Source organism: Scylla paramamosain, chromosome 19, assembly GCF_035594125.1.
Source record: "Scylla paramamosain isolate STU-SP2022 chromosome 19, ASM3559412v1, whole genome shotgun sequence".
Taxonomy (NCBI): Eukaryota; Metazoa; Arthropoda; class Malacostraca; order Decapoda; family Portunidae; genus Scylla; species Scylla paramamosain.
Window position 1 is genome coordinate 15,261,252 of NC_087169.1, and position 12,390 is coordinate 15,273,641.

A 12,390-nucleotide genomic window follows, 5' to 3' on the forward strand; every position below is an offset into this window, starting at 1 on the left:
TATCTATCTGTTTACCTACCCATTTATATACCTATGTATGTATGTATGTAAGTATGTATGTATGTATGTATGTATCCATCTAAGACAATATTTCGTTACCTTGACGCGTACGGTGAGTGATATCGGGACGCGGGCTGACGGGTTCCCTGCACACTTCTATCCTCCTCTTCCTCTTCTTCCTCCTCTTTCGCCTTCTCCTCGTCACTGGAGTCAGTCAGCCACCAAGGTTTCACAGTGCTCAGGACAGGTTTTTGGAAGGACGGGACTTTGGTGGTTCTTTGTGGAGGTGCGGGTGTGGAGGTGGCTGGGCGGGGAGTGGCGAAGGTAGGGAAGCGAGGGGAGGGTGTTGGGGAGGGCGCTGGGTCCTTAGACATGAAGTCGTCGAAGGACATGGAGGGAATGAAGCCTCTGGTAATTGAGGTAGTGGGGTGCTTCTCCTCGTCCTCCTTCTCCTCCTCTTCCTTCTCCTTCTCCTCTTTCTCCTCTGATGTTTTTCTCGAGAATGGGAACCGGTTGAAGTATTTGGAAAAGTCATCGTCCTCCTCTGAAGAAGACGAAGAATCCTCCTCCTCATCATCATCTTCATCTTCTTCGTCATCTTCATCCTCCTCCTCTTCTTCATCCTCATCTTCCCCTTCCTCCTCCTCCTCTTCCTTATCCTCTTCATTTTCCTCTCCTTCCTCCTCTCCCTCTTCTCCCTTCTCCTCCTCCTCTTCCTCCTCTTTCTTCCCCACTTTGCTCCTCTGTGTGGCCGTCGGTATCTTGAAGAAGTCCAGTAAGGAGAGTTGCTGATCTTCCTCTTCTTCTTCTTCTTCTTCTTCTTCTTCTTCCTCTCCTTCTTCTTCTCCTCCTTCTTCTTCTTCTTCCTCCTCTCCTTCTTCCTCTCCTTCTTCTTCTTCTCCTTCTCCTTTTCCTTCTTCTTCTTCTTCTTCTTCTTCTTCTTTTTCTCCTTCTTCTCCTTCTCCTTCTTCTTCGTCTTCTGCCCCTTCCTTATTTTCCTCATCCTTCTCCTCGTCACTGGCTTTTGGAAGGGACAAACCGAAGAAGTTGAAGTCGAGTCCTTTATTTCTGCCCACCTCTTGGGGATCCTGATGCTCGTTTACAGGAGGAAGGTAGGAGAGAATCGGGAAGGAGTTTCCTCTCTCTCTTTCCTCCTCAGTTACTTCGCCAAAGAAAGAGAAGAAGTTATGTTCCTCTGAAGACGATGAATCAGAATCAGAATCTTCATCTTCATCCTCTTCGTCAGACTCTTCTTCTTCTTCTTCGTCTTCTTCCTCATTGTCCTCGTCTTCCTCTTCTTCTTCTTCTTCTTCTCCTTCTTCCTCACCTTCGCCTTCGTCTTCCTCATTGTCCTCGTCTTCCTTTTCTTCTTCTTCTTCTTCTCCTTCTTCCTCACCTTCGCCTTCGTCTTCCTCATTTTCATCCTCTCCTTCACCTTCTTTTTCTTTTTCATCTTCACCTTCTTCTCCTTCCTCTTCGTCTTCTCCTTCTTCTCCTTTGTCTTCTTCCACTTTGCTCTTCTGTGTTGTTGAGGGAATCCTGAAGAAGTCTAGGAGGGAGGTCTCGTGTCGCTCCTCCTCCTCCTTCACCCACCCCCGCAGGTCCAGAGCCTCGCCTTCTTTGAGTGCGCGGAAGTCGGAGGAAAAGCTTGCCGCCTCTTCTTCCTCCGAGTCTTTTTTGTTGGAGAACGGAGACTTGTTGTAGTATCTCGAGAAAGGGCCATCGTCTTCTTCTGAGGAAGAGGAGGAGTCTTCATCTGATTCTTCGTCATCTTCATCTTCTTCGTCATCGTCATCCTCATCTTCCTCTTCTTCTTCTTCTCCACCTTCCTCTTCTTCGCCTTCCTCTTCGTCGCCCTCTTCTTCCCCCTCCTCATCTTCGCCATCGTTTTCTTCCTCATCTTCCTTCACCTCCTGCACAGTTTTCCTTCCCGTTGTCGCAGTCGGTATCTTGAAGAAGTCCAGCAAGGAGGTCACGTGGTGCTCCTCCTCCTCCTCCGTCCAGCCACGCAGGTCCAGGGCCTCACCCTCCTTGGGGCCTTGGTTGGGAACTAGCTGGCTCCTTTCCTTCGCTTTCCTTTCTTCCTCTGTCTTCCTTGACTCCTGCAGCCTCAGAGGAGGGAAAGAACTGGTGTATGAGTTTTCCTCAGAGTCGCCTTCTGTTGCAAAAGGAAACCTATTGAAGTATTTTGAAAAGGGATCGTTATTTTCTTCATCGTCTTCCTCTTTTTCCTCCTCTTCATCGTCACCTTCCTGCCCTTTTTCATTCTTATCCTCTTCTTCGTCTTTCTCGCCGCGATCAGACGACCCGAAGCTGCTGAAATCAAATCCTTCATCCTTGTCCTTCTGCTTCACCTGAGGACCGCGGCGTCTTGAGGGAGGCGTAGTGGAGAAGTCTGAGAACGTTGCCGCCGCTTCCTCATTTTCCTCCTCCTCCTCCTCCTCCTCGTCTCCATCAGCCTCTCTCGAGAAGGGGAGCTTGTTGTAGTACCTCGAAAAGGGATCAGTTTCTTCAGGGGAGGAAGCACCTTCATTCTCTTTAAAGTCGCCTTCTGGAGTTTGTATGAAGGCATCTGCTCTGTCATAAGACTTAATTGACGGTCTTTTGCTTCCAGATCCCTTGTTGCCCTTGAATCGCCCTTGATTGCGTGAGGAGGCGAAAAAGGAAGGCACTTGGTGGGATAAATTAGGTACTCTCTCCAACTTCGATATTCCTCCTCCTGCACCTCCTCTTTCGTCTACTCCTCCGGGTGGCTCAAAAAAATTCTCGAAGGGGCTCAGCGAGTACTCAAAGGACGCCTCTGAGGACGCCACGTGTCCCGCAGAGGTGTCGTGGTCGTGTTCTGGCTCGGTGGAGTCGTCGTGGCCGGGGTGCTGGTGGTCGGCGTGGTAATGGTAGGGCGGCGAGGCGGGAAGCTCAGGCCGGGCCACCACCACTCCCGCCGCCAGCAGGGTGGCGGCCGTGCACAGCCGTACCTGACGGAGGAAAGGCAGGGGTGAGGGAGTGAGGGTGCATGTGTGTATATGTGTGTGTGTTTGTGTGTGTGTGTGTGTGTGTGTGTGTGTGTGTTCCTTTTTTTTTTTTTTTTGTTAAATCTTCACTGTAGTATAAACAACATACATGACTACTAATATTCCTGTCTTCGTAGGTTTGTTTTTTGTCTTGATGTCTGTTTACTAAATAATTACTTGATCTGTTTTTGTCCTCTCCGTCTGCCTCTCCGTCAGTCTCTCCGTCCGTCTTTATGTCTTTCTCCCTCCTTCTGTTTCTCTGTCCCTCTCAATCCATCCCGCCAGCCTCCCACGGCCTCCCGGTTGTCGCGCCACAGGTCAACACGGACGCAGGTGAGCCACGCCTTTTTAATTAAGTACGATGGGCCAAGCGATCTTTAGCTGGGAACCGGAACGTTAGAAAGTGGGAAAATGCATTTGCTTCCCTGTCGACCTAATCACTGCTGTAACTTAGATTTTTTAACTGTTTTCTCTCAGTAACCTGATTGTAATATTCTCACTACCGTTAGTATTTTGCATAAAGGAGTGTGTGTGCAGTGACGGCTTTAATTTGGCTGCTGAAGTGTTTATTACAGCGACTTGATCAGATTCCACTTTTTTCTTTCTTTTTTTCTTTTCTTTCTTTGTGTGTGTCCTTTATGTGAACACTACCCAGACGTTCCACTTGGGCGAGGTCGGAAGGAGTGTTAGTGGGTTACATGAAGGTGATTGCAACCCATTAGATGACTTGCTAAACGGTCTGCTCATGGTGGGATCCGAGCACGTGTGTCTGGCCAGTACATCATCGCCTTAAACAGAGCTATAATCCTTGTGTCCGGAAACAGATGAGACCAGCGAGAAATAATTATGGTAAAAGCGATTCAGAATGAAGTAAAACCACTGTAATTATGTTCGTTAAGGTCTTCCTCATTGCTTTAGTCCTCCTACCGCTTTTCTTTTATGTCTACTGATGGACTGGGAAGAGAAACTTAGATGTTAAATCAACGTTCACACACACACACACACACACACACACACACACACACACACACACACACCGGTACATGCATTCTTATTCTTTAGAACTAAAAACATGGGTTCACTTTCGCTATCACTCGAACCTCCGGATTACAACACGCATGACCAATTTATCTCCTCCTCCTTCTCTTGCACCATCTTCTGCTATCCCAGAATCTATTCTTCAGTGTCCTTCTCTCTCTATCATCACAATGTAGCGTCTATAACATTACTCTTTACAAAAACTTAAAAGAAGCACGACAAAAATCATATTTTAACAGCACCTGTAACACCTGCGACCTTAATCAAAAGCTCAGATAACACCACACCGCCGTAACATTTCCATCAACCTGTCTCAAGGCAACTTAGGTGACCCACGTACTCATAACTTTATATATATATATATATATATATATATATATATATATATATATATATATATATATATATATATATATATATATATATATATATATATATATATATATATACATATAAAGATTTTTATTTATCCTCTCCCTGGTCAGTATTCATTGGCCGGTGTTGCAAATGTGATGGTATAGGTGAGTGTGTGACCTTCAGCCCTGAGCGTCACTGGCAATGTCACTGCTGGGATGCCTAAAGGAGGTTGCTCAGTGATATTATACTTGTCAGTTTCACAAGTGAAAGGAAGCTGTAGAGAGTTAGGAGTGAAGGTACAGATTGATTGATTGATTGACGGGCGGACTGATTTGTCATGTGGCTCCCAGATATTGAAGTAAATTGTAGTTATGAAGAGATGTGTTTACAGAGTCTTCTTAGAACGAGTCACTAATTAAAGTATGTTATGAAAGAATGAGTCTGTAGAAAGTCTTTTTATACCGAATGAAGGATAAGAGTGTGTTACTCTGCTTATAATGAATTAAGAATTAAAGAAAGTAATGGAAAGATGAATGTATTAAGGATTTACGTACTTCGTTATGGTGAGGTGAGAATGAAAGTAAGTTAGCAGTAAAAGGATGTCTATTGAACTTTTTGTCATGGTTGAAATTTAAGTAAAAAATTAACTGCATTAATTCGTACCTATATAAATTTGTTTTAATTTAGTTATATATATATATATATATATATATATATATATATATATATATATATATATATATATATATATATATATATATATATATATATATATATATATATATATATATATATATATATATATATATATATATATATATATATATATATATATATATATATATATATATATATATATATATATATATATATATATATATATATATATATATGCTGATATAAACTTCAATATAATAATAATATTACCACACACACACACACACACACACACACACACACACACACACACACACACACACACACACACACACACACACACACAGACACACAAACACACACACATACATGTAGCCCAGGTAATTTTCTCTACTATGTTAATTATAGAAAAAAAAAAAACATCCAATCGTAAATTACAGTATTGACCTAGTAATGTGTGCGGAACCGGACCGTGTGTGTGTGTGTGTGTGTGTGTGTGTGTGTGTGTGTGTGTGTGTGTGTGTGTGTGTGTGTGTGTGTGTGTGTGTGTGTGTGTGTGTGTTATACTGAATCAGTTTGACGGAATGGAAGAGGGCTAACTTTTATATATTTACACTGTTTATGATGCTTGCATTGTGTTAGTATGTTTGCTTCGTAACAAGACAAACAGGCAAACAGACAGGCAGACAGACAGACAGAGACAGACAGACAGACAGATAGACAGACAGACAGACAGACAGACAGACAAACAAATAAAAACCACAAACCAACACAAGACCACACAAAACATGAACACTTTATCAATCATCCCATCAGTATTACATTGTCCAAACCTCATGACCTTCAAAGTTCACACAGTTTTCTAGGTATTGAACACACAAAAGCCTAGAAAGAAGTGTACGTGTGTGTATACATGTACGTGTGTGTGGGGATGACATTAGCAGCCCCGTGACGCTCCCATTAAAAGTACACTTCATATTACTCATTGCATAAGATGTTGATAACGTAGTAGGCCGATATGCTGCGTGTGTGTGTGTGTGTGTGTGTGTAAAAACAGGTAGGTTAGGGGAACGGAAGGATAGATAAGAGACAAGGCAGAGGAATACTATAATGAATAGATATAAAAATAAATAAATAAAGGGTATAGGAAAGGAAGCTATAAAGGAGAATAAAATCAAGATCACCGTTAGAATAGGGGTGGGGGAAGGTAGGGCAAGGAGGGAGGAGGTAGGGAGGAGAGAAGGGGGCACGGGGGGGTAGTAAGAAGCGAGGGGGTCAGTGGCATTATCCAGACTTGCTGACCTCTTAAAAGGCGACCATTGGCGGGTTGGGATGATGGGGGGGAGATGGGGGGTGATGGGGGGAGGGGAGGGGAATGGGGGGGACTGAGAGCAGGTGACACCCATGTTGCAAGCCTGACCTCACTAGCTTTTGATCTCCTCCTCCTCCTCCTCTTGCTTGGATTGAAAATTATATCCATTCTCATTTCTTCGCTTCTGTCCTCATGGTTCGGTGGTGAATTTGTGGTATTGAATGAGTGTCTCGCAGATTCGATGCTTTTTGTGTTAGTTTGTATTCTTCCTCCTCCTCCTCCTCCTCCTCATTATCATCATCATCATCATCCTCATTCTCCTCTCCTTCACCATACGAACCAGTCATGCATATTCTTCATCACCTACCCATCCCTACCTCTCTCCCTCCCTCCTTCCCTTCATTCATCCAGCCATCCCCAGCCATCCCCAGCCATCCACCCCTCCACGCCCACTGTTCCACTCTCCCTCTCCGTCCTCCATCTACCTGTCCGTCCACCTGTTTGCTCCTTCACCCGCTTTCCTTTCCACTTTCCAACCGTTGGGCACTTGTTAGGACATAATGCCTATGGTAGATGTCCTCGACCCCAGAGAGAGAGAGAGAGAGAGAGAGAGAGAGAGAGAGAGAGAGAGAGAGAGAGAGAGAGAGAGAGAGAGAGAGAGAGAGGAAGGGGCGGGGGGAGTGTGACCTTGAGATTAGCCAATACAAAACAGCATCCTTCCCCCAGTACCGTTAGTGAGATGTTTCTAGGTGTGTTCCTGTGTCCCCTTGTGTTATTGTTATTATTATTATTATTATTATTATTATTATTATTATTATTATTATTATTATTATTGTTATTATTATTATTATTATTACTATTATCATTGTTGTTGCTGTTGTTGTTGTTGTTCAAGTGTTTATTTTGTTTTCTATATTAAACCTCTTTCTTATATCATTGCCTAACAAATATATATCACTGAAATGTTAATATATTTTTAACACTATTTTGTTGCTGTTTGTGCGTTGCTGTTGTTGTTATCATTATTATTATTGTTATCATTTTCATCATCTCTTCCATTGCATTCTTAATAAAGAGCAACACATGAATGAAAAACATGCAGTGGACATAGAAAACCAACAACCGCCTTGTGCAACTTAAAAGAAAATAAGAAAAATAAACTAAAAGCAAAATAAAATCAACCTTAGTGGATTCGAACTCAAATACCACCAAAGCGCAGCAAGATTCTTTACCGCTGAGCCACGACCTACTGTTTGTCTCTAAGCAGGGGTGTGGCGGTGGGTGACCCTAGCTATGTGGTTAGTCTTTGTTACTCCTCCTCCTCCTCCTCCTCTTCCTCCTTCGTCCATCCATCAGCGAAAAACACGGAGGAGGAAAAAATAACTGAGAATGGAAGAGAAAGTGAAGGAAAAAGGAAAACGAAATTGAAAATGATAAAGGAGGAGGAGGAGGAGGAGGAGGAGGAGGAGGAGGAGGAGGAGGAGGAGGATAAGAAGAAGAAGAAGAAGAAGAAGAAGAAGAAGAAGAAGAAAAAGGAGAAGGAGAAGGAGAAGGAGAAGAAGAAGAAGAAGAAGAAGAAGAAGAAGAAGAAGAAGAAGAAGAAGAAGAAGAAGAAGAAGAAGAAGAAGAAGAAGAAGAAGAAGAAGAAGAAGAAGAAGAAGAAAAATAGAAGGAGAAAGAAAAAGAAAAATCAAGAAGAGGACGAGGACGAGGAGGAGGTAGAGAATGAGTAAGAAAAGAAGACAGAGGTGGAGATGGAGATAGGAAAGTGTAGTAAAATAAGAACAGAAGGAGGACAAGAACGAGAACGAGAACGAGAACGAGAAAGAAGAGAATGAGGAGGAGATGGAGTGAAAAAAAAAACCACAAATAAAGAAAAATACAGAGATTACGATACATTTACGTAGATCTGAGCACATTTGCATATCGCGCCCATGAATTCTCACAACAAAAGTAGCGTGTAAATCTCCCGCAATGAACACCTTCGTCGGCAAGGCAGGACTTCTTCATCTCTCCCTGTCCAAGAATTTAACGCTACGTCTTCCCTTCCACTGCTTCTTGTTCTCCTTTCAATGTAACTGTTTGTATTCCTGTTCTTATTCATATTATATTTCTAACAGGTGAGGTTTTGATTTGTTTTGAGAGAGAGAGAGAGAGAGAGAGAGAGAGAGAGAGAGAGAGAGAGAGAGAGAGAGAGAGAGAGAGAGAGAGAGAGAGAGAGAGAGAGAGAGAGAGAGAATAAAGAAATATGAAGCAAGCGTGATTTAAGGAGGAAAATGGAGAGGAAAACTGAAGGATAACAATAAGAGTAAAGAGAAGGAAAACATCGAGATGCTGAAGAAAGTTAGAGAGGCGTGAGGTTACGACATAATGAATAAATGACCCATAAGTAACTCGTGACGAAACTGGAGCTCAAGTCCTGTTTTGCAGATGTGTTTCTTGATAATGAGCACTGACTTCATTTACTCGGAGGCTTGTGAGGGTCATGAGCCTTGCATTAAGACTCGTATTCCTCAAGCCTCGGCCTCCCTGAATCATTAGTATACTGTTCTCAAAGGTCACAGAGATTATTGGCCAGCCTGTCATGAGTGCATTTTTTTTTTCCACTGATGGCTCAAATTTTTGTTAAACTGTCATTAGAATTTTGAAGGCATTCTTGAAAACCCTAACAATTTTCACGAGTTTCTTTGAAGTAGGAGATGAGGAGCGGAAAAGTTTAATGATAGGATCCCGAGTGTTCAAGGACAGGGTGGTGAAAATAAGCATTACAAGATATACGAGTAAGAAGAATATGTGCTGCATATTAAGAAGCTGCTTTTACTGCTGCTGCTGCTGCCGCTGCTACTACTACTACTACTACTACTACTACTACTACTATTGCTACTACTACTATTACTATTCCTACTAATACTAATACTAATACTAGTACTAAGACTACTACTACTACTTGTTCTGGCTTCAGACAACCAGGCAGTCTTTACCCGGGCGTCAAGTCCCGAGCCAGGCGGCGTCCGAAGCCGGAATATACTACTACTACTACTACTACTACTACTACTACTACTACTACTACTACTTCTACTGCTACAACAACAACAACAACAACAACTACTACTACTATTACTACTACTACTAAGACAACTGGTCACTAACTCCAGGTGCAGCGAGGCTTGGAATGTGGCTCTGCAGGACTGCCGCTGATGAAGTGCCGCGTGTCACAAGTGACGACGATGACAACAACAACAACAACAACAACAACAACAACAACAACAACAACAACAACAACAATAACAACAACAACGGTAACAACCTTTACTACTACTACTACTACTACTACTACTACTACTACTTTTCTTTCTCGGATAAGTATAATGTTGTCCAAGGAAAAGCTGGAATAATTATATAGGAAGATAAAAGATAAAAAAAATTATTAAAGTACTTAGAACAACAGCCACAGTAACGAAGTGGTGGTGGTGGTGGTGGTGGCAGTTGTATTAGTATTAGTAGTGGTAGTAGTAGTAGTAGTAGTAGTAGTAGTAGTAGTAGTAACAAAACGACAGTAGTAACAGTATCAATAGTAATAATAATAATAATAATAATAATAATAATAATAATAATAATAATAATAATAATAATAATAATAATAACAATAATAATAATAATAATAATAATAATAATAATAATAATATAAGAGGAGGAGGAAGAAGAAGAAGAAGAAGAAGAAGAAGAAGAAGAAGAAGAAAAGGAAAAAAATACAGCTTTACTATTTTTAAACAGAAAAGACAACTTATTACTGGTGGTGACGAAACTCGAATAAAATGTCAGTATTTTGTCTAGACGATTTGAGGGAAATGTTGAAATACCGGGACAGGATGTTACGATGAGAGAGAGAGAGAGAGAGAGAGAGAGAGAGAGAGAGAGAGAGAGAGAGAGAGAGAGAGAGAGAAACCAACAGGTGAGTGTGTTTGCTATTACTTGTTCATCTGGTGGCCTTTAGTACTGTAGCAATAGACCTAAAGTAAGACAGCCCCTTCACCCTTCACCACCCCCCCCCCCACCTCAACACCTCAACACCTGCCCAACTGTGACCCCCGGCTGAGATTCCTTCCCCACCCCCTCTCATCCCTCCTGCTGCTTCCAACACCACGTCTCGTCTCCCCATTCCAGGACTTACTGATCTATCCCCTTCCCTTCCCTTCTCTGCTCCTCCTCCTCCTTCTCCTCCTCCTCCTCCTCCTCCTCTTCCTCCTCTTCCTCCTCCTCCTCCTCCTCCTTTTCCACATCATTTCCAAAAGTTTGATAATTGGATAAACAGGATTTTATGTTTACCTTGACTCTGTGTGTGTGTGCGTGTGTGTGTGTGTGTGTGTGTGTGTGTGTGTGTGTGTGTGTGTGTGTGTGTGTGTGTGTGTGTGTGTGTGTGTGTGTGTGTGTGTGTGTGTGTGTGTGCACGTACATGGATATGTATGAAAGTATTAAAGCTGTCGTCACTATTACTGTCACACACACACACACACACACACACACACACACACACACACACTTCGAGACATTAAGTTATACGTGAACACAAACATGAAAAACCTGTCGACTTGAAAGCACACGATCATTGACAATAATGGAAGGGAAAAATCAGTAACATTTCCACTTATACTCCTGAACATGAACGAAAATAAAAGAAAGAGACGATCAGAAAAAAAAAAAGAATAATAGATAAACAGATAAATAAATAAATAAATAAATAAATAAATAAATAAATAAATAAAACGAAAAGTCAGTAGAAAACGCATGAAGAAAGAAAATAAATAAATAAAAAGAAGATATCAACTTTGACATAACTACCGAATCAAGTTTTTAAACTGAATAGGGAAACTAAGGGAATCGATTGGAGAAGTTTGCAAGGGAGTGTGAAAACTTTATGGTGCAAAAACAAGTTATCGGAAGAGAAAGTTAAACATGTAAACCTTCTTACTGTGGATTTTGTAACATGTCAACGTCCATATCCCCGTGTGATGAAGGTGAAGAGAGTGAGGGACGCAGGAGAGGGAGGAGAAAGTGTGAAGAAGGAAGGAATGGATGGAGAGACATGGATAAAAGTGAAGGTTAGTGAAGAAAGAAAAACGGAGAGTAGGAAAAAAGGGATTGATGAAGAAAGAGAGGGAGAAAAAAAGGCATGTGAAAGAAGCATGGAGGGATGAGTCTGAAGAAGAGTTGGGGAAGCGAGGGAGGAGAAGCAGGAAAAAGAGATTGATGAAGAAACTGAAGATGAGAATCAAGAAAAAGAGAAAATTGATTAACGAAGAGGGATACAGAGATGAACTATATGAAGAGAGGAAATGAGAGAGAAAGGAAGGAAAGAGTAAGAAAGAAAAGGATTGATGAAGAAACTGAAGATGAAAATCAAGAAAAAAAAAAGAAAAATAAGAAAGGAAGGTAAAGGGATCAACCTGAAGAAGAAAAGAGTTGAGAAAGGGAGGGAAATTTTAAGAAACGAGAAAGAAGAATAAGAAAATTCTGAAGAACGGAGGGAGGGGACAAACGAAGAAGAATGTCGGTCGCAAGGTGAATAAGAATATAGAAAGTGAGAGAGGGACAGAAATTGATTTAAATAAACGAAAGGAAGAAAGAATAATGAATAAGAGAGACAGGAAAAGAGTAGAAAGTGAGAATGTAACTTAAGAGCGAAGAGATGAAAGATAAAGGCCAAAAGCAAATTGATTTAAGGACAGGGAAGGAGGAAAGAATAATGAAGGGAAAGTATACAGAAAAAAAAAAAGTAGAAAGTAAGAAGGTGACATGAGGAGAGAGAGAGAGAGAGAGAGAGAGAGAGAGAGAGAGAGAGAGAGAGAGAGAGAGAGAGAGAGAGAGAGAGAGAGAGAGAGAGAAACAGACAGACAGACAGACAGACAGACAGACAGACAGACAGACAGACAGACAGACAGATATACAGAGATATAATAACAGAGATGTATTACCAAGAAGTAAAGAAGAATGAAAGGGAGGAGAAAAATTGAGGTA

General features: G+C 41.7%; 1 protein-coding gene across 1 annotated transcript in view; it reads right to left on the bottom strand.

Annotated features, from left to right (window-relative positions):
• LOC135109723 (titin homolog) overlaps positions 1–12,390 on the bottom strand; it is a 28,966-nt gene that overhangs the window by 10,273 nt on the left and 6,303 nt on the right. Inside the window, exon 2 of the mRNA XM_064021291.1 lies at positions 100–2,975. Coding sequence (XP_063877361.1) covers positions 100–2,975 — 2,876 coding nt within the window. The remainder of the gene's footprint in view (positions 1–99; positions 2,976–12,390) is intronic.